Source organism: Dromaius novaehollandiae, chromosome 4, assembly GCF_036370855.1.
Source record: "Dromaius novaehollandiae isolate bDroNov1 chromosome 4, bDroNov1.hap1, whole genome shotgun sequence".
Lineage (NCBI taxonomy): Eukaryota > Metazoa > Chordata > Aves > Casuariiformes > Dromaiidae > Dromaius > Dromaius novaehollandiae.
The window spans coordinates 9,770,356-9,791,180 of record NC_088101.1 but is presented as its reverse complement, the minus strand read 5'-3'; the positions used below and the strand labels follow the sequence as shown (position 1 = coordinate 9,791,180).

Genomic DNA, 20,825 nt, shown 5'->3' with positions numbered 1-20,825 from the left:
CGGGACAGTCCGTAAAATCCAGGAGCCAGGTATCTGTGCTCTCCAGGCATATGTACCAGCCCCTGCTGCAGGGTGTCTTTGGGTCACTTGTGAATCGCACAACCTTGTATTTCTGCTCTTGCAAGATGGGGTCATACATCTGGTTGGATATAAGAAAATCAATGACACAGGTTGTCCAGGGAGCTTTTGCAATCTCCATCCTTGGAAGTTTTCAAGACCCAACTAGATAAAGCCCTGAGCAACCTGCTCTGTTCCCATAGCCAACCCTGATTTGAGCAAGAGATTGGACTAGGGACCCACCAAGGTCCCTTCTAACCTGAATTATCCTATGATCTTGATGTAGTTTTGGCTTCTTATGGTACCTGAGACCTTCAGTCCTGTTCTTTGCATGTTCTGGAGGAAAAACTCCTTTGGGCAACAGGCAGTGCCTGAATGAGCGTGGGCTGGCTTCAGAGATCCCCCAGGCCTCTGTGTGCTTTTGGTGTCCCTGGACCCCAGGTATTTACCTTGGCCCTAAAATGCTGCCAGGGATTGTCAGTGTGGTGTAGCTCTGATGGATTGTGAGGGACAAGTGTCAGCTACCCACGGAGAGACTCCAGTTCTGCCCTTGGTCAACAAAGATGCATTTAGCCCTTTCCCAACAGGATGTCTCTTATGTACCACAGATTTAGGGAAAAACAAAGCATGGGAAAGGCATGTGATGCTGAGGCCCAGCACAAGCAATGTGAATGGGGAAGTCACACTGTCATGCAAATCACAGCTTTCTGTCAGCTGGGCACATGTAAGTGTCTCTGTTCAGGTGACTCCTGTTTCAGGTTGTCGCTGGCCGACAAGGACAGAGCACTTTTTTTTCTGAGAGAATTCACAAAATCACTGAACAATTGAAGTTGGAAGGGACCCCTGTAGATCATCTAGTCCAACCCCCTGCTCAAGCAGGGTAACCTAAAGCACATTGCCCAGGACCCTAACCAGAGGGCAAATTGCCCCAGAGCAAATCCAGGGCTGTTCAGCTACTCAGAGGAGACATAGAGAATGACACATACAGACACGTACACAGATGACAAGCCTGCAGAAGCCTTTTTTTTTGGAGAAAGTCAGTCAAAAAGGAAAAAAAAGGTCAAATCAGCCCCCTTGAGACCAGGTCACCTCTGGCTCCAAGGGTAGGAGCCAGATCTGGGAGGGGCTGTGAGCCGCTGCTCAGGCCAAGTCCGTGACTAGACAGCTTCAAGGAAACCCAACGGATTGGAGGAATTGAGGGAAATGGGGAAATTCGGCTTGGGGGCATTTCGGAGTCCTTTGCCTGCTGCCCTCTCTGGCCCCCTGCCCTGAGTGGGCGTGGCCCTGGGGCAGGGCCCTTATTGGCTGGCAGCCCTTTGTGATGGGCAGGGGTGTGTGCTGGGGCAAGCCTTGATTGGCCAGCAGCCCTTTGTGATGGGCGGGGGCGTGTCCCCAAGCAGGCCCCCATTGGTCTGGGCCCTCTGTGATGTAGGCGGGCGTGTCCGGGGCAGGCCCTCATTGGCCGCAGCGCTCTGGGGCGGTGAGGGTGGCGCGCAGGAGCGGGTCCCCGCGGTCCCGCTCTGTCCTCAGGCAGGGCTGGCGCAGCAGCGCTGTCCCTGGCCCGGCGCCATGCGGAGACTCCGGGCGCTCCGAGGTGAGGGGCTGGGGCCCGCAGGAGACCCCCCGACATTCAGTGCCGCCGGCCAGCCGGCCTCCTCCGTGCTCCCGCGTGGCTCCCTCCGGGCCCCCGTTTGACGGGCTTTCCACAAAACACAAGGAGCCGACGTGCCCTGAGCGTGAGGGAGACAGGACACGGAGCAAACTGTGCAGAGCCGTGCCCCTGCCTCGGGATGCCCCCAGCACTGCCGGGCACCTCGGTGCTGGCTCACGGGGAGTCGGGCCTGATGGGCCTGGTGGCTCCAGTACTGATCCCTGGTTGGGTAGCAGAGGCCCCAAACCAGCCTGGCTCTGGGTGTTACGTGCGCGGGGAACTGAGGGGGGACGGGACCTCGTGGGGTGGGGTCCGAACTTCGGCTCCAAGCAGGGCTGCATGGACCGTGTCTCGTCAGGGTGGGAGCATCTCCGGGTGTCTCCGAGGATGGAGGACCCGCAGCCTCCGCAAGCACCTACTTCCTTGCTCGGCCACCCTCGGGGGGAGAATTGCTTCCTGGTGTTTCACGGGAATTTCCTGTCTCCCAGGTTGTCCCCACTGCCTCCCGGCCCATCAGCAGGTGTCTCTGAGCAGAGCCACACTCCAGCTCCTCTGCACCCCCTGTTTAGTAGCTGCTGGCAGCAGCGCGGTTCCCCAGCCTCCTCCAGGCTGACCCAAGCCAGCTCTCGTGGCCTCTCCTCACAGTTGATGTGCTCTGGCCGCCAGCCCTTTGCAGCGGTGGCCCTTTGCTGGACTCGCCCTGGCATTTCGGTGTCTGTCTCGTACTGGGCAGCCCAGGCTGGAGCAGTCTGCAGGGGTGGTCTCAACAGTGCCAAACCGAGGGGAGGAGTGCCTGCCCTCGCCCTGCCGCCTGCCCTGCTGCGAGCACAGCCTCGGCCAGCGTTAGTGGGGAGCAGAGGGGTTTCTCTCCCGGCCGGGGAGGCGTTTGGCCCGAGCTGGTGCAGACAGCTGAGGCCAGCAGAGCTGACGCTTGTCCTCTGGGTCTCTCCTTGCAGGTCTCTTCACTTGTGGAGGTTGCTGGTCCCGGCCTCCCGTTCGGGAGGATGGAGGCGGGGCAGCAGAGTCCGTCCCTGCAGCCGTCCCCACCTTTGCTGGGCGAGTGGCTTCTCTGTCAAACCGCCTGCAAGAGGAGGAGGTGAGGCGGGGGCGTCGCGCTGTGCCGGGCCTGGGTTTGCGGGTGCCCGGCAGGGCCCCTGGTTTCCCGAGGGCGCCGCCGCCCTCCTGCCACCCGCGCGTGCTGCAAACGCTGCCGCTGGCGGGGCCCGTGTCCCCGGCTCTGGGGCTCCCTGGCACTGAGGAAAGGCAAGGCCAAGCTCTTCCCTTCTGGGCCGTGTCCCCAGGGCGACAGAGCGGAGGTCTACCGAGAGCTGGAGAGAGTCCTGCAGGGCGACGACGGCCGCGTGCAGAGCGCTGTCCTGGCCAGAGTGATCGCAGCGGCCTCGAGGGACATGAGAGCGGCGCAGGTGAGCTGCTCCTCTCTGAAGGCAGCCAGAGGCGCCTGGCTAGAGCCCGGTTTGGTAAAACGTAGGAGGGCTCTGAGGACGTGTGTCTAGCACTAAGCCCCGTCAGAGGTTCCCAGACCCCTGTGACAGCTCCTTCCCCGCGGATGCGGCTCCGCGATAGAAAAGGCCGTATCCAGCCCCGCTGCAGAGGGAGCGCAGAGCAGAGCAGCTGCCTGTGCCGGCGGCGCCTGCGCCCAGGGCTGGTGGCGGAGCTGGGACGTGCAGGGCCGCGATTTCTGCACCAGCAAGTGTTTCCTGGAGGCAAAGGCCTTGGGGACTCGTCGCTGCAGTGGATTTGGGGGGCGATGCCCGGGGCTGAGCGGGGAGGTGGCCGAGGCAGGAACCGAGAGCTGGAGGCAGGCGGTCGCTGCCGGCGCCTTGGGCCTTTCTCCCGCTGAGGGAGGTTCGTGGCTCTCGCCAGGGCGTGACGGAGCAGGTGCGGACGGCCGCCAGCGACGTCCTGGTGGCTCTGGCCCGCTGCCACTTCGACAGCGTCATGTGCGAGCTGCAGTGCCGCCTGAGGGCCCTGGGAGAGATCTCCGAGGACCTCGTGTTCGTCACCTTGGGCAAGCTGGCCAGCAGCTACGGTAGGGCCCCTCGGCCTCCGGCTCGGGGCTGTGGTCTGCGGTACCCGGGAGAAGGGATCCTCCCCGATCTCCCCAAAATGCTCCGTGCTGAACTGGAGGCTGCAAGGTTTCGGTGCCCCTCGCTGGCTGCTGGGGCCGGCTCTGCCCCCGCCGCCCTCCCAGGCCCCCGAAGGGCTGCCCCGCTCCCCACTCAGGGCCGGCACCAGCACCCCATCGAGTCCCGGCAAGCCGTCCCCACGCCGGGGCCTGCCCCAGCCCCTGCGGCAGCTCTGGCACCCCCCTGGGCCCCCGCCGCGCTCCCCTGGGGCTCCCCCGTGCACTGCCCCGGCTCCCCGTGACGGCGGCCGCTCTCTGCGCCTCTGCCCGGCCCTCTCCGCAGCCCTGCGGTGCGTCCCCTTCGTGGGCATGACGCTCTTCGCCCTGCGCACGATGCTGAGCCAGGTGGGGAGCAGCCGGACCCTGCGCGCCGTCTGCAGCGGTGAGTGTCGGCCCCGCGGGCAGGGGCAGGGCAGGGGCAGGGGCAGGGGCAGGGGCAGGGGCAGGGGCAGGGGCAGGGGCAGGGGCAGCCTCGGCGCCTCTGCTGCGGCGCTTTGCTCCCGGTGCGACCTGCCGGGCTCCGAGCTCTGCCCCGGCTCCCTCCCGCCTGCTGCGTGCAGGGCGGGCTGGTTTTGGGGGGTTTCGGGGGAGAGGGCGAGTGTTTGGGACGGCTGGGGCAGGGACACAGGGGGAAGCGCGGGAGGGGAGCACGGCTGGGAGGAGGAGGAGGAGGAGGAGGAGGAGGAGGAGGAGTGATGGGGAGGAGGAGAGCAACAGTGCAGCGTTTCCATCGGGGCACCTCCGAGCACCGCGCGGCTTGTGCCTGGGGCCGGAGCCGGTCTCGGATGGAGCCGCGGCGAGCGGGGGGCTGCGGCCGAGGGCAGGCTGGGGCGGCAGAGCAAGGCCTCGTCCCCGCCACGGGCTCTCCCTGACCCTTGCGCCCTCTCTCGCCGCAGTCCTGGAGCAGTGGTCGAAGGCCGTGAACAGCTACCTGGGCGCCTGGGAGCAGTGCAGCTTCCCGCGCGTGGGGCAGGCCCAGCTCTGCAGCAGCGTTTCCCCGCTCTTCGGCCACGCGGTGGGGAGCTGGCTGGGCTGCGAGGAGGAGGAGGTGAGAGCGGCTGCCGCGCCGGCCCCGCGACGCCGGGGGCCTTTGGGCAGGGCCGGATCCGGGGGGGCCGGGGTGGGGACGTGCCCTCTCCTCCGGAGCAAGGCCTTCTCCTCCAGGGGAGCAGGGCGCTGCCTCTCCGTGGGGAGGGCAGACCGTGTCGGGGGGGAAGGACCTGGGGCCCCGCTGAAGAGCGTCTCGCTGCCCTCCCTGCAGGCCAAGCAGGCCGTCCTGGGGGCGATGGCTGCCATGATGGGCCTCCTCGTGCGCGAGGAAGAGCACCGCGAGCGCGTGTGGGAGCAGCTCCCCTGGCTCCTGGGCCAGTACCAGCAGGTCCAGGACTCTTTCCGGGTGACCAAGGTGAGGCGTTGTGTGGGGCACGGTGAGGCTGTGGGGTCTGTGCGTGTGCCGCGAGGTGTTGGGGGGCTGTGGGGTGCCTGGAGGAGCCGGGACCCCTTGAGAAGAAAGGGGGGGAGCAGGGGAGGCTTGAGGCCTGCTGGGCTTCTCGGGCAGCGCCAGAGCAGCGCAGGTGGGGCCGAGAGGGAGCTGAGCATCCCCGGGGCCGACCTCCTCGGGAAGGGAGGCCTCGACCCCCGTCCCTGGGGCGTCGTGCACGCGAGGGGCTCTGCTCTAACGCCCAGGCACCGTCGAGAGTTTAGGTTATTTTCCTGGGGCCTGGAGTGGAGTTCATCACAGAAACGCCGGGTTTCCTTTCTTAAGACGTTGCTTTAGGTGACAGCCCCGCTCTTCTTCCCACCCCCGTTCCCTTGCAGGCGCTGAGTTATTTCCTGGCGGTTTTGGGGGAAGTGCAGGTCCCCATCCCCCAGGACGAGGTTGAGGCCATCGGCACCGCTGTGCACCGCCAGGTAAGGGCAGCCCGACCCCGTACCGCTTGCGCTGGGTGCAGCAGACCTGACCCACAGGGACAGGAAGGTCCTGCTGGGCGGCCGGGCAGAGCGTCCTTGCAGCGGGACCTACCTTAAGGCCAGGTCTGTGCAGATATTTGGGAGTCACCTCCCACTGCGGTGTCCAGAGGCTGTTGTAGCCAAAGCCCCCGGGAAGGCCAGAGCGGAGGGAGCAGTTTCTTTCCAGCCCCCTCGGAGCTGGTGCTCTTCTCTCTAAAGCGCCCCTTGTTCCCACAGCTCAGTGACGGGAGCAAGCAGCACAGCGGGGAGCACCGGTCGGAGCTGTCCTCCTGCGTCCTGCTGCTGGGTGAGGGGAGGAGACTCCACGGGACACCGCTGTGCCCTCGCTGCTCTCTCCCTACTCTCTGGCTAACGCAGAGCACGACTCTTCCCTCGCAGCCCGAGTTTGCCCTGAGGACACGGTGGCCTTTCTGCGCTCGCAGCTGGGGAGTCGGAGCGAGGCCGCGCGCGTGGTGTCCTTGGATCTGCTCAGAGCCCTGGTGCGCCCCACAGGTCAGTGCCGCGGGGCGCAGCGAGGCCGGCCAGGGGTTTGGGCTGCCGGGCTGGGGGCAGACACGGCTGCCAGTGATGAACAAACGCCTGAGACGAGCTGCAAAGCGTGTGTTCCCCACCTGAGCTGCCACGCGGCTGCAGGGACAGGGATGTGATGGGGCGGCTGTAAATGGCGACGCACCAGTGACGGTGCTTGACGCTCGGTGATGGGGCAGGGACATGAGCTACTTGTACCCCTCGCATTTCTGCAGCGCTCTGTGGTGTTAAAACAGTCGGTCCCGTCACCCGGTTGTGTCTGTAAACGGAGTCGCTGGGGGACTCTGCTGCTTCCTCAGCCGTCACCGTCTTGTCCCGGGTTTTCGGTGCCGCTCGTATGTGAGCGAGCTGGGAGCTTTGGCAGCTCCCTGCTGACCCGAGGGCTCTGCCTGAGCGCCTGCCTCTCCCCGTCTTTCCCAGCAGCAGAGAGAGGCCAGAGCCTGCCCCTGCTCGTGCAGGCGGTGCGCTGCGCGCTGGGAGACCCCAGCAGGAAGGTGAGCTGGTTGGCGCGGGGCGGCACCGCGGTGGGCGGCAGAGAAAGCTTTTGCTGGGGGCAGAGCCTGGCCAGCCCCCGGCAGGGCTGCTGCTGGGGATCGAGCCTAGGGGAGCGTTTCCCCGTGGAAATGCTCCTGCGTGGCCGTGGCTGTGGGAGCAGCGGGGCCTCCCGCACCCCCACGGTCTCCGCGCGGGGCACAGGGGCTGGGTGGGTGCGAAGGCGTCTGCCCCCGGGCTTTTGAGCAGAGGGGGTAACTGCAACGTGCTCCGTGGCAGGTGGCGAGGGCAGCGCTGCGCTTCACCAAGGAGCTGCTGGGCTGCAGCGTCCAGAGCTGCTCGGCCTGGGACCTGGTGGCCCACGTCTTCGCCACGTTCAGCCAGGCCTCCGGCAGACTGGTGAGGGCAGAGCGCGGCGCTTCGGCTTTGCTGTGTGCCCGGGGTGTCCGGGGAGCCCCTGCGGGTGCCCTGGGAATGGGGAGCCCCCCCAGCAGGGCTGCAGTCCCCGGTGCAGAGGGCCGAGCGGCGTCCCCACCGCCGTTCCCGGGGGGATCTCGGAGGAGGCCGGGGGGTGCTTTGGCCTCCCACCAGCACGTAACAAACCCGACTGCGGCGCTGCCTGGGCCGTGACTCCGCTGGGCCGTGCGTGCTGCCGTTTCAGCGCTGTCACCGAGCGCAGCCCCGCCGCAGGGCAACCTCCTTGCACCGGCTCGGTGCCGCTGCGGCATCGCTTGGGCCCCGGAGGAGCTCGTAATCCCGACACCCCGACTGACGACGCTGGCGACCGCCCCGAGGAGCAGCGGGTCTCCCTGGTCGCAGCCTGTTTAGTGCTTCCTTCCCCTGGGATCTGGCCCCTCCCGTGGGACTTTCTGCTCTCTCCTGCCTCCGGAGATGGGGGCTCCCGGGGGAGCATCCCGGCAGCGCTGGGTGGTTCAGGCTTCACCTGCCGTCTCGGGGACAGGGGCTGATGCTGGTGCTGTCCCAACCGTGTCTTGCAGGCGCAGGGAAAGCTGTCTGAGGCAGAAGCGCAGGAAGCAGCAGATCTTCAAGCCCTGTGCTTGGACATCCTGCGCTCCCTGGACGTCTCCGTCCGGGGGATGACCAAAGTAAGTCGTCCCGCGCCCTGCTGCTGCCTCCCTGCCCCGCTCTCCCCAAAGTGCTCCCCGAGCAGCCCCTCAGGCGCACAAGGCGAGTGGAAGTGCAGAGCGTCGTTTCCATCTCGGAGCTGAAACGAGCTGGAGCTGGCACGGAGGTGGGAACCGCGACGTGCTGAGTGGCCTCGTCCTTCCCTGCAGCTCCTGTGGCCGCGGCTGCTGCAGTACGTGGTGCCAGCCCAGTACACCGGCACGTTGGTGCCGCTCTGCCGGTGCCTGCGAGAGCTGGCCGAGAGCCGGGGGAGAGCAGGGGGCGAGGACGGAGAGGAGGAGCCCAACGTCGCGGCCTCCCGGCAGCGAGGTAGGAAGCCGAAACTCTCGCCGTGAGCCGTGCCGGGCTGTGCCGGGGCCGGGGCACCAGCCCGTGGGCCGCGTGGGGGCTGCCCAGCCCGGGCAGGGGCAGGGTACGGCGAGTCGTGCCGCTCTCACCGGCCTTTCTGTCTCCTCGCAGCCAAGCTGCCGAGGCCGCAGGCCCTGCTGGCTCGCCTGCTGGTGAGTAGGGGCCCCGGGGAAAGCGCTTCGGGGCCTGGAGGCGGCGGGAGAGGTCGGGGCAGAGCCGCGTCGCAGGCCGGGGCCGGCAGCCCGCGGGGAGGAAGCGGCGTGCGGGAGCGAGTCGGAGCCTCCCCGGCCCCGCGGGACCCTGCTGCTGCGCGGGGGAGAAGCCGGCGGCGCCGGGGAGAAGCTCCCGGCTGGGCCGGGGCCGGGCGACCGCCCTCCGTGCGGGGAGAAGCTGCGGCTCCTCCGGCCGCCCCGAGCCCGGGTCTCGCCTGCCCTCTCCCAGGTGGTGGCGGCGGCTCCTCACGCCGGCGGCGGCTGCGGCGTCGCTGCCCTGCGGCTGCTGCGGGCCCTGTCCGCAGAGATCCACGGCGCCCTGGGGATGGTGTGGGCCGTGAAGATCCCCTTCCTGCTGCAGTGCCTGGAAGGTAACGTGCCGTCGGGGAGGAGGAGGCTGGAGAGGCCGAAGGGGAGGCAGGAGAAGGCGGCGTCCAGGCGTGAGGGAGGGGAATTGGCCCTGGGTTTCTCAGCACCGGCTCTGCAGCCGTTGCCCTTCCAGGGAGCAGCGCTGACGCCCAGGAGCAGTTCATCTGGGGGACGGGGCCTTTCTTGCCCGTCACTGCCACGAGCAGGTGTGGCAGCACCCCGGCGTCCTCACTGGGTGGGTGTTTGGGAGGGCCGGACTCGGCGCTCCTGGGGGTGGGTGAAACGTGTCCTGGTGCAAACGTGTGTGCATGGTCCAAGCCCTCGTGCGAGGGCCTGGTTTGCTCTGGAGCTGCAGTCGAGCGATGGGGACTGGGACCGGCGGGCGTGTGGCTGAGCTGAGTCCGTGCCCCTGTCCCCCGTCCCCAGGGTCCGTCAGGTGTCCTGAGCCCGGCCAAGAGTTCGGCATCAGGGCTTGAGCCTTCCTCGCGGCTTGGGCCCCTTCTGGCGTGGGAGCCGGAGGGTGTTTGAGTGCCAAGGAGCCCCCGGGCTCTTCTCTGGCGCTAAGTAACACGGAGGGTTTTCCTGCTCCGGCTTTGTAGGGCAAAGCGAGAGCTGCCTGGACTCTGCCGAGTGGGAGCAGCTTCTGCTCAAGGTACAGCACTGCTGCGAGGGCAGCAACTACCGGTGGGGAAGGGGGAAGGTGTGGGTGGAAAGGTAACCAGGAGCAGGGGAGCCCTGAGCAGGGAAATGCCGGTTTTGTTCAGAAAACAGGAAACACGGGAAAGACCCCCTGCAAAGGCCCTGGGGATTTTGTTTTGCAAACAGCTGTGGATCACAGAGGGTCGTGTCGTGTTGTGCCGTGTCCCGTCGTCGCACGTCGTGACCCGCTCTGCGGGGGCTTCGCTTCAACTTGTGTTTCCCCTAGTTCCTGAGGACGTCGCTGGAGACGATCGAGAGCCAGGCCTGGACCGTGGGCCTGAGCTTGGAGCTGAGCCAGCAGACGGGCAGCTACCCCCGGCCGTCCCGGGAGCAGGTGGGTCCCTGCCGAGGCCTCGTTTCTGCGGGAGCCGAGCGGAACGGCCGGGCGCCGCGGCCAGCTCAGCCGGGCCTGGTGCGGGCTGGTGCGTCGCGGCCGGCTCTGTGCCGCCAGACCGTGCGTGACCACGTCTGGGGTGGCCGCTTGTCTTTCAGGCCTTCCTGTATAAAGCTGTCGGGGTGTCCCTGGCAGCGTGTCGGCACGTCCCCTACGTCCGTGGGGAAATGAAGAAGTATCTGTTAAGGATGAATTACTTGGAGGTGTCTGAGAGAGAGGTGAGTTTCCTCTTCTCCCCCTGCTTTCCCCGGAGCCCCTCGGTATTCCCAGGGGAGCGGCGATCTCTCCGAGCAGAGCGCTCCAGGCTCTCCTCCTTTCCTTGCCGCTGCTGTTCCCGTCGGAGGATATCGCGAGTGTCGCTCGGAGCTTGCCGTGGTGAGTGTCGGCCAGAGGCCGCCTCACCCTTTCCCTTGTGTTGCAGGCGATGATTTCGGTTGTGGCCGGCTCTGCCGAGAGCCACTTCCACCTTGCCTTGGAGGTGCTGCAGGAGTTTGGGGCGTCCATGGAGGAAAGACCAGTGTCCGGGGCTTTCAAACGCCTGAAGGTAAAGGATGCCGGGCGTCCTGGCTCCTTTGTCCTCTGCTTTGTTTCCACTTCCAAACCAGCGGCGGCCCAGGGGTGGCTGCTGCGTGGAAAGCGGGGCGGCTCCTTCGCCGGGAGGCAGCGGGAGCCGGGGCCCGACGGAGGCGCCGGGCTGACGTCTCGCGGCTTCTCCCGCGGCGCAGGAATACCACCAGGGGAAGAGAGCGGGGAGGCACGCGGCCCTCGTGCTGGCCTACGGCCGGATCGCGCTCCGCGCCCCGCCGGAGCAGCTCCTGGCCCGCGTGGAGAGCGACGTCGTGGGGCGCATCCTGCGGCACTACCGCGCCAGCTGCCAGGTGGGTGCGCGGGCGCAGGGCGGCCACGCAGACGTGGGTCTTCCCCGAAGCTCCCGCGAGCGCCGACTGCCCCCAGCGCCCCGGGGGCGGTTGTGCCCTGCCCGTGCTGGCGGAGGGGGACGCGGCAGCCCTGGTTCGTCCCTGCTGCCCCGCGGGGTCTGTGCGCTCCGGGGCCGCTGCTGCGTGTCCCGCGTCTGTGCGCCTTGGTTCTCTGCCTCTCACCCCACCGCCTTTCCCCTTCCAGGTGCTGGGCTTCTCCTTCTCCACCAAGGTAAGTCCTGCCCCCCGGGGCCTTGCTCGCGGCCCTTCCCGCACCCCTTTCCCCTCGCAGGCGTGCCGGACTCGCCCTCCCGCTCCCCGGGCCGGGGGCCGGGGGCCGGGGGTCTCCTTGCGGTGGGTAGCCGGGAAAGCTCGTGCCTCCGCGGGGGGAGCTTCTTCCCGGGAGGGGAGAGGAGGTTTCCTTCCTGCGACCCGCGTGCCGAGCCGAGGTGCCCGAGGCGCTGGGCAGACGCAGTGGCCCTTGCGCGCCGTGCTCTGGGGCTGGGCTGCCCGCCGTGCTCCTCGCTGAGCCCTCGGCGCTCTGAGGAGTTCCTCACCGGCGCCGCCGTGTTTCCCTGTGCCGGGACGCAGGACGTGCAGCTCAAGCTGGCGCTGATCCGGAGCGTCGCCGAGGTCAGCCGGGCCGTGCGGGTGGCGGGGGGCTCCCGCGGCGTGGAGCTCTGCCGCAAACGGGAGCTGCTGGACACCTTGCTGGTGAGTGCCGGGGCCGGGCCGGTGCCGCGGGGAGGTCGGGGCCGAGCCCCGAGGCCGGTCGCCCCGAGGCGCGATGCTCCGCCTTGGCCGCGCGCGACCTCTGGAGCGCCCGGAGCCTGGTGCCGGCGGGAGGGCTCTCGGCGGCCGCCCGCTGCCCACTGTGCGCGTGTCTCCGTGACCTGCAGGGCTTCGTGCAGGGGGAGCCCCGGGATCGCCTGGCGTCCCCCGTGCGCCGGGAGGCGTTTGTGGCCGTGGGGCACTTGAGGTAGGGTCTGTGCGCCGGGGCTGCGGGGGGTGTCGTCTGAGCCGCCGCTCTGGGGAGCGGGAGTGAGACGCGTGTGTGTTTCCCTCTTTCTCTGCCAGCAAACTGAAGCCATCGCTGAGCCGGGAGGAAAACCGCGACCTCCTGGATCAGTGTGTGCAGAGCGTGATGCCCCTGCCTGCCCTGGAGCCGGCGGAAGAGGAGGGGGCGACGGCGGCGGACGCCGGGCACGTGCAGGTACCTGCCGGCCCTTCTCTGCCGGCCTCTCCGGGGATCCCCCGCAGCACGCGCCGCGCTCTGCCCCTGCGGCCGAGCTGGGCGTCTCCGAGCGCGGCCCAACGCCCGTCCTTCTCCCCGCGCTCAGGGTCTGCACGCGCGGACCATGGGGGCTCTCGGCGAGCTGCTGACGGCCCTGCTGGAGGAAGACCTCAGCTCGGACTGGCTCGCGGAGATGCTGCACGTGAGTGTCCGTGGGGGGACGGGGAAGGCGTCACCAGTGCCGGCTGCGTGGGGAGAGCTGGGCTGTGGAGGCGGCGGGGTCAGCGCGAGGTGGCCGTGGGGCAGGTCTGCGCCGGTGCCCTCCGTGAGGGGCTGCTGGGGACGCAAGGGGCCGCGCCACCGGCTGCCGAGGCGGCAGCTCCTGGGCGGGACTCTGGGCGGGAGGGAGGCGTCTGGGGTGGCGGTGGGCAGGCCGGGACGGCCGGGGGGACCGGTGTGAGCCGGGTGTGCTCTTCCGCAGGTGCTGGAGTACTGGCTCACCTCGGCCAAGGAGTGGGAGCGGGAGAGGGCCCTGCAGGCCTGCGCCCAGCTGCTGGGCGCTTTCGAGGAGCGATTCGAGCTCACGGTGAGAAGGGACCCCCCACCCCCGCACGCCGTGTCCCCCCTCCCCGCTGGCTGCGGCCCCAGCAGGGAGCTCTGCCCCACGCCGGGCGCTGGGTTTTGGGTCTCCCGGGCTGTGGGGCTGCACCGCTGCCTGCCCCGATGCCCTGCCACGGCTCGGGCGCCAGCACAGCCGGGAGAGGGAGATTGGCCGCCAGGGCTGCCCGCGACCTCCTCGTCGTCCTTGTGTTTCCCCAGGGAGAAACCTCTTTCGGGCCCTTTGGCTCCATGGTGGGACTGCTGGCGCCTTTCACCTGCGACTCGCTGGCCACGTCCTGCCAGCGGGCAGGGGCCTGCCTCGGCCACCTCCTCCGCATACAAGGTGAGGGCAGCCCCCTCCCGGCCTCGGCCAGCCCCCCGCTGCCCCCCGCGCCCCACGACTGCAAGGGGCCGGGCTCCGTTCTTCCTTCCTCTCGGCCCCTGGGCCAGAGGTGGGTCTCCGTCGCCATCGCCGCCCTTCTCTCCTGGTGCTCCCTGCAGGCAGGACGCTGGAGACGGGGGCCGAGGAGGACGAGGTGCAGCCCTTGTGCCAGCGGCTGAGCGCCCCAGACGCCGAGGCTCTGCGCCAGGCTTCCTCCAGACTCAGAAAGGTGCCTGGCCCCACGGCGCGGGGGGAGCCGGTGCCCGGGCTCCCGCGCGGCTCCCTGCTTCGCTGCCGGGGCCCCGCTGCGTTTTGGGAGAGCCAAGGGAGCAGCAAGCGGCTGTCGAGCGGCACAGAGCACGGCAGGCCCTGCCTGCACAGCTGCCCCGTAAAGCCCTGGCACCCTGCGGGCCCAGCGAACTGCCCCGCCGGCCGCGCGCTCGAGTCTCCTCTCCTTTCCGAAGGGCCGGAGCAGACCTGTGACGTGGCCTCTCCCGTTTCTGATGTCTCCCCAGATCGTCTGCAAACACATCCCGCCAGCGCAGGCCACGGACTTCCTCTCTGCCGCCCTGGACGGGATGCTGTTGGCCCAGTCCGCGTGTGCTCAGGCAGCGGGCGAGTGGCTGCTCACCTTCCTGGAGACGTGCGGGGGGCAGCTGCTCACGGAGGTGAGAGACGCCTTTTCCCGGGGGCTCGGGCCTTCCCGCCTCCGCCGCTGCCGGGCACCTCGTGCAGGTGCCGGGAGCCAAAGCGCCGCCCCTGGTGCGCAGCGCCGAGGGCTCTGTCGAATCCGAGTGCCGGCAGCCTCATCCCGGGGTTGTTCTTCGTCCGGTGGCACTGACCCTGCTGGGCCAAACCCCGGTGGCTCCCACGACGGAGGCAGTTAGAGCTGAGGCACCCAAAGTGCCCAGTTGCTCCCCGGTTCTCGGGCGCGATGCTCAGCCCTCCCGGCCCGAGGAGCCCAGGGTGGCTCCTCGGCGTCGCCCTCGGTGGGCAGCAGAGATGTGTCCCCGTGGCGGTCCAGCGTCCCCCCGCCGCTGCGCAGAGCCTTGGGGCTTTAGGGCTGGGTCCCGAGAACTGGTCGGGGAGCAGGAATTGCTCGTGGGCCGAGTGGGGGTGCCTGGGCCGTGCGGGAGGAGCAAGAGAGGATGGAGACGACGGCTCTTGTGGTCTGCGTTCAGGTGCCAGAAATCCTGAGCATCATCTACGTCCGGATGCCGACCATGCAGCAGGACACGCTCCGGCACTTCCTCCTGGAGGCCGTGTCCCTGCTCGCCCTCTACCACCCCGGGGCCGTCATCGACAGCCTGCTGCAGAAGCAGCTGCCCATGGACAGGTACGTGCACTGCCCCGGCCCCACGGACGGGCAGGAGCCGCCACCAGCCCCGTGGAGGCCAGGAGAGCGTTTGGCGCTGCCGAGGGCGTCGCAGGTGCCAGAGCCCGGGGGCTCACGGGGGAACTTCTGCTCCCTTGCAGTGACACCGAGGAGCTGTGGAGGGTCCTGGGGGGGAAGTTCTTTGTGGACCACGTCCTGCGGGTCTTGATGGAAAAACTGAAGAACTCGGGAAGCGACCAGCCCAGGAGCAGCTCTGCCAAGCCCGAGGCAGAGGAGGAGGAGGCTGCGCTGGAGCCTCTCAAGGTACGTGCACCGGCTTCGTACCTGACTGCCCAAATCACCCTTCAGCCTGAGGGAGCTCCGCGCACGCCGCGAACACCCCTGAGCCCCCCGGGCCGGTGCCGTGCCGGGCCCTGGGCAGCGCTGGCAGCCGAGAGCGTTTGCTGCTGCCGGGCTGCAGGGGAGTGAACTGCAGGCAGTGAAGGTCCCCGAGGCGGGCAGGGCACAGGTGGGAAAAGGCCTCGTTTTCACAGGCGGCTTTGGGTTGCATTTCTCTGCAGATGACCCGGGCCATCTCTGTGGTGGTGTCAGCGCTGCAGAGCCCGGAGGCCGTGCTGCGCCTGCTCCCGGAGCTGCTGCCGGTGCTGCTGAAGCAGATCAGCGCCACAGTGGGCAAGGAGATGCCGTCTTCCGCACTCATCACCCGGGGAAAGCTGTTCCTGAAGGGCCACGCGAGCGACGACAATCCTTGCAGGTAGGAGCCGGGGGACAGAGACGCAGGGGCCAGGCTTGGGTCCCCGTAACCTTGATTCCCAGGGAGGAAGGTGCCCCAGGGAGACTTGTTTTTTCCCCTGGGCTCTATTTTGGTTTGGGTTTGTCTGTCTGGTTGTAGTTCTTGTTTTATGAGGGTTGGCGTGCTGGTTGGTTTGGTGTCTGTTGGCGTGTTTGTGAGCCGACGGTCCCTGGGGTCCCTAGGCCGGGTGTCTTCGAGCTTGTCGGGCTTCAGGGTTGTGAGAGGTCATTCCAGGGGTGTTTCGCAGCACGAGCGAGCGAAGGCCTCGCGGGCGGCAGCGTTTCCTTCGCCTGTCGCCGTGACTGAGGCCTCGCTGCTCTCTCCTCGCCCAGGCTTTCCCTGGAGACCCTGGAGGCGGTGCTGCGCACGTGCCTCGACGGGAAGTGGCTGCGGCTGCTGCGGCAGCAGGGCGCCTGGGCTGCCCTGGAAGACCCCCGGGCTCACCACGACGGCGTCTGCCTGCTGACCGGGTGAGAGCCCGAGGAGGCGCCTCGCTGCTCCGGGGTGGCCGCGACCCGGGAGGGGCTGGCGGGACCCTTCCCCCGGGCCCGGGCGTCTCGGAGGGGCCGAGCGGAGCCCGCGTGGGAGCGGGGGGATCGCGGGGGCCCGAGGCCGGGTGCCGCCCTGCGTGACCGCGCGTCGCCTGCCTGTGCTCTGCGCGCAGGGTGCTGCTCCGCGCCGGGACCGTCTCGCTGCCCCTGGTGCTGGTGCTGACCCGGTGGCTGGACGCCCCCTCGGCCAACCTGCGGGTCACGGCCGCGGCTTTCTTTGCGGAGGTGAGGGAGAAGGTGGGAGAGGGAGGTTTAGGAGGGCTTTTCTCAGGGTGCCAGCAAGAAGGTGCCGGCAGAAGGTGTCCTGTTCCCGGCGGGAGCAGACCCCCCCTTGTAGCAGCTCTCTCAGGAGCTGCCCTTCCCCGGCCCCTGCCCACCCCCACCCACCCACGAGCACCCCGGGCACAGGGCAGCGCTGCCCTCGGCCTGGCCGAAGCCGCAGCCTGGGCCGGGCCCCAAGGGAAGCTGCCGGGCGCCGGGGCGGTCGGCCGGGGCTGGCGGGGCTTCCTCGTGCGGAGCCCGGGGCGGCTGCTGCTCCCGGGCCTGGTCCGCATCCGTCCGCGGGTGCCGACGGCCGGGTTGCTGTGCTGCAGCTGATGAAGGAGCCGGCGCTGCAGGAGTGGAGGTGCCTCCAGCCCATCGCGAGGGCCTTGCTGGAGAAGCTGCGGGACTCGAGCAGCACCGTGCGGCAGATGGCAGCGCGCGGCCTGGGCAACCTGGTCAGCGGGGCGCCGGAGAAGGTGAGAGGGGCTTTGCTCCGCGCGAAACGCAGCCCTGCGCGACCGGAGAGATGCCGGCGGGGAGCTGCGGGGGATGAGAGAGAGCGGGCAGCGCAGCAGAGGCAGCTGCGAGTCTCTGCCCCGAGGGCGCTCTGTTCTGGGGCACCGGCCGGGCTGCGGAGGGGACGGAGGTGCCGACGGGCCCCTCGGGCTGCGATGTGCTCGGGGGCTGCTTCTGAGAGCTTCAGCCCCTGGAGGCGACGGGGAAGAGGGGCGGTGGGAGGCAGGACTAGCGGGAGGCTCACGTGTGCGTCACGCTCGGCAGCTGCGAAAGCACAAGGGAGCGATGCTGGAGGCGCTGCGGAGGGGCCTGGAGGACGCGGCCGCGGCGGAGGTGGTGGCAGAGAGCCTGCTGGCGCTGGCGAAGGTGGTGACGGAGCTGAAGGGGAAGGCTGTGGGCTCCGCCTTCAGGGACATCGCCAGGGCCACCAAGGGGTTCTTCGATGCTGTGAGTGAGCAGTGGTGTCTGGCGCCTGCGCGAAGGGTCCCTCGCGGGCGCGTCCGAGGGGGCGGCGGGGGCAGGGGCCGCTGCGGATCGGGAGGGTTCGGGGAAGACGCTTCTCTCTGGGGCGGGCGGAGGAGCTGCTGTTTGTGCCCCCCGTGGGGGTCCTTTCTCCGGGCGTCGTGCTCGACCGGCAGCGCCCAGGTGTTGCAGAAACAGCCGTACGCGGCGTCCCAGTCGCCCGCCTGAGGGCCGGGGTTTCTGGTTGCAGGAGCAGGCGTCGCTGCGCTCGGCGGCCTTCACCCTGTACGGGGTGCTGGCCGCCTCTGCCACGAGCAGGTGGAGGTCTTTCTTCACGGCGGAGCTGGGCAGCACGTGGGCCACCCTCGTCCTGCACCTCCGGGACCCCGACCCGGGCGCCTCCATGGTAAGAGCCCCGGGGGGAGCAAGAAGCGAAGCCGGGCGGCAGCCGCAGGGACGTTGCTGCCGTTGCCGCCTGCTCGGCAGCCGCAGGGTCTCTGCAGAGCCTCCCCGAACGCGTCCCCGCGCGGTGGCCCCTGCGCCGCCCAGGGTAGCGACTCCAGCGCCCCGGCTCACCTCTCTTTGGCAGGCGTGCCAGGGCGCCCTGCGGCTGTGCGCCCCGTTTCTGGGGCTGCGGCGGGTGCGGCAGGGCCTCGCCGTCAACACCCGGCTGAGCGCGGCCGAGCTGCTGGGCGACGTCTGCAGCCAGCTGGTGAGGAGCCGTGCGCCCGGGCGCGATGGGGCTGCGGGGCCCTCGCCGGCCCCGGGAGAGGGAGGGAGGGAGCGGGCGACGCGCCGAGGGCGGCGGGGTCGTCTTGCGGCCGAGAAGGACGGCGCGTCCCGCGTCCCCCAGGCCCAGGAGAGCCCCGAGCACCAGGAGATGCTGTACGTCGCCGCCCGGCGCTGCTTCCTGGGGAGCTGCGGGGAGCTGCAGGCTGCGGCCCTCGATGTCGCCGGTGAGTCGGGGCGGGCGCTCTCTGCGGCCGCTGCCCCCGCGCCGCCGCTGTCCCCGTCTGCCCGGGCCGGGGGTCCCGGGGGCGCTCTGATGTCGGTGCGTCGCCCTGACGTCGGTGTGTCGCTCTGCGCGCGCAGGGGTCCTCGTGGAGCACGCGGGCCTCGAGTGGCTGACGCGGGAGGAAGCGATGCCGCTCTCAGCAAGTAGGTGACGGGGCCCTGGCGCCCCGGGCCCGGGGGTTGGGGGGGGGTTGGGCCCCGGCATGGCGGCGGCCGCGGGGCAGCACGGCCCTGCCGGGGAGGCCGGGCCGGTGCCGGGTGCGGCCCTGACGCCGGTGCCGGTGCCGTTGCAGCTCTGCGGGTGCTGCGGAGCGACGGGGACCCGCGGGTGCAGCAGGCGGCCGCTCGGCTCCTCCGGGACACCGGCCTCGAGCAGCCCCCGCGGCGGCGCTGAAATAAACCTCGCCGGGAACCTGCCGCAGCAGCGGGGCGTTTCTGCGCCGGGGCCCGGGAGCCGCTTCGCCCCCCGCCGCCCCCGTTGGCCGCCGGGTCCCCGGGGCTCCGGCCGGGGCCGCTGTCCCGGGGCTGAAGGGGGCGGGGCCGGGGGCGGGACGGAGGCTGCAGGGGGCGTGGTCAGCGCCGGGGCGGGTCCAGAGACTGCGTCGGGGGCGGGGCGGCCGCGAAGGGGGCGGGGTCAGAGCTGATCCGGGGGCGGGGCTGAAGGGCGGGGGAGGAGCGTGCCCGCGGGCGGGGCCGGATCTGGGGGCGGGGCCAGGGGCGGGGTTGTGGGCGGAGCCGGGGGCGGGGCGGAGCCGGGCGGCCCCTTCCCGGCGCCTGCGCGGCGGCTCCGGCCCCTAGAGCAGCGGCGCTGGGTGTCCGGGGCCCCCGGGCCGCCCCCTCCCCGGCGCGGGGCTCCCGCTCGCCGCATCCCGGAGGCGGCGGGGCGGTGGCGGCAGCGAGCGCTGCCCCGGCCGGGCGGCCCGGCCCCAGGTAAGCGGTGCGGGCCCGGCCGGGGCCGTGGTCGGGGCGGGGGGCTCTGCCCGGCCGGGCGAGGCGGCTGCGGGGCGGGAGGCAGCTGCGGGCCCGGCCCGGTGCCCGCCCGTCGGTGCCGCCGCCGGGTGCTGCCCGCTGCCAGCTCGGCCCGGGCCCCGCGGTGGGGGGGGGGAGCAGCCGCGCTCGGCCGGGTTCGGGCTGCGGGGCCGGTGGGGGCCGGCGCGGGGCAGTGAAGCCCGAGGGGCCGGAGCCCAGCGCCCGCCCGGCCCGGGCTGCCCAGCGCCGCGGGGCTGGGCCCTGCCTGCGGGGAGCGGAGGGTCCCCCCGGCCCGGGTGCCCGGCACGGCCCGACCCGCGCGGGGCCGGGGGGCTCATCTCCCCCCCCAACCCCCGCTGGGGCCGGGAGGGGAGGGCTGGTGCCTGGGGGCTGCGAAAGGGGCTCGGGGCGCTGCTGCGGGGCTGGAAACGGGGGTGGTGCAGGGCTGGGAGCTGGGGGGGGGGCGAAGGGGGGTTTGGGGGGCTCAGCCTCCACTTCAGAGCCCCCAAACGAGCCCCCGGGGCCTGTCTGGGAGCACCAGAACCGCAGCGCTGGGGGGTGGAGGCTGAGTCCTGCGTGTCTGGTGCTCCCAGACAGGCCCCGGGGGCTCCTTTGGGGGCTCCGAAATGGAGGCTGGTCCTGCGGGTCTGGGGCTCAACCCAGGCTGCTGGGGCTGGTCTCAGCTCAGAAAGGGGGCTTAGTCCTGGGCTTTGGTGCTGGAGAACAGGTTCAGGGGGCTGTTTTGGGGCTGGAGAAGCAGGATGGGGGTCAGGTGTGGGGCTTGGAAAGGGAAGCCAAGTCCTGTGGTTTTGGGGCTCAAAGGTGGGTCCAGGGGGCTGCTGTTGGGGCTCAGAGTCCATTTCTGACCCCTAAACAGCCCCCAGACCTGTGGTTGAGCTGCAAGAAGGCAGGGTTTAGCTTCCCTTTCTCAGTCCTGCATTTCTGGGCCTCAGAAAGCAGGTGCTGGGGCTGGGAGACAGAGGCCTGGTCTTGGGTTTTTGAGCTCAAAAAGTGAGGCTAAGTCCTGTGTTTTTGGGGCTTCACAACTGGTCCAGGGGGCTGTTTTGGGGCTGGAGAAACAGGATGGGGGTCAGGTGTGGGGCTCGGAAAGGGAAGCTAAGTCCTGTGGTTTTGGGGCTCAAGGATGGGTCCAGGGGGCTGCTGTTGGGGCTCAGAGTCCATTTCTGAGCCTCTAAACAGCCCCCAGACCTGTGGTTGAGCTGCAAGAAGGCAGGGTTTAGCTTCCCTTTCTCAGTCCTGTGTTTCTGGGCCTCAGAAAGCAGGTGCTGGGGCTGGGAGACAGAGGCCTGGTCTTGGGTTTTTGAGCTCAAAAACAGAGACTAAGTCCTGTGTTTCTGGGGCTTGAAAACTGGTCCAGGGGGCTGTTTCTGAGCTAAAAGCCAGAGGCTAAGTCCTGTGTTTCTGAGCTCAAAACCAGAGGCTAAGTCCTGTGTTTCTGAGCTCAAAACCAGAGGCTAAGTCCTGCGTTTTTGGAACTTGAAAGCAGAGTCTCAGCCATCTGTTTTCAGCCCCAGAACCAGAGGCCAAGGGGGCCTGTTTGTGGGTGGTGGGAGGGTGAGAGGGGTGGGAGGGTGGTTGGGCTGGGTGGTGGGAGGGGGGTGGGCAGGGCCTGTGGACCCTCACCGGAGGTGGGGGTCCATGCGCGGGCGCCCCGGCAGCAGGGAGGCTGGCATGCACCAGGCCGAACCTCGCGTCTGAGATAGTCTCTGGAGCGAAAGCGCTTTTTGGGGAGGAAACACGAGCAGACACCGTC

General features: G+C 69.3%; 1 protein-coding gene across 1 annotated transcript; it reads left to right on the top strand.

Moving 5' to 3' along the window:
• Positions 1-1,626: 1,626 nt before the first annotated feature.
• Positions 1,627-18,499, top strand: LOC135328289 (maestro heat-like repeat-containing protein family member 2B). Its single transcript, XM_064511332.1, has 42 exons — positions 1,627-1,651; positions 2,665-2,804; positions 3,010-3,132; positions 3,593-3,758; positions 4,138-4,236; positions 4,751-4,902; positions 5,116-5,259; positions 5,673-5,765; positions 6,042-6,111; positions 6,204-6,317; positions 6,777-6,847; positions 7,125-7,244; positions 7,844-7,951; positions 8,141-8,300; positions 8,451-8,491; positions 8,781-8,922; positions 9,520-9,572; positions 9,846-9,953; positions 10,112-10,231; positions 10,435-10,557; positions 10,739-10,891; positions 11,136-11,162; positions 11,522-11,644; positions 11,830-11,909; positions 12,008-12,143; positions 12,271-12,366; positions 12,646-12,750; positions 12,984-13,107; positions 13,266-13,375; positions 13,662-13,814; positions 14,328-14,482; positions 14,623-14,785; positions 15,043-15,236; positions 15,608-15,745; positions 15,940-16,051; positions 16,420-16,566; positions 16,871-17,053; positions 17,319-17,474; positions 17,658-17,780; positions 17,922-18,024; positions 18,161-18,226; positions 18,376-18,499. The coding sequence occupies exons 1-42, from the start codon at positions 1,627-1,629 to the stop codon at positions 18,474-18,476; spliced, it is 4,920 nt and encodes a 1,639-aa protein (XP_064367402.1). The 3' UTR covers positions 18,477-18,499.
• Positions 18,500-20,825: the final 2,326 nt, after the last annotated feature.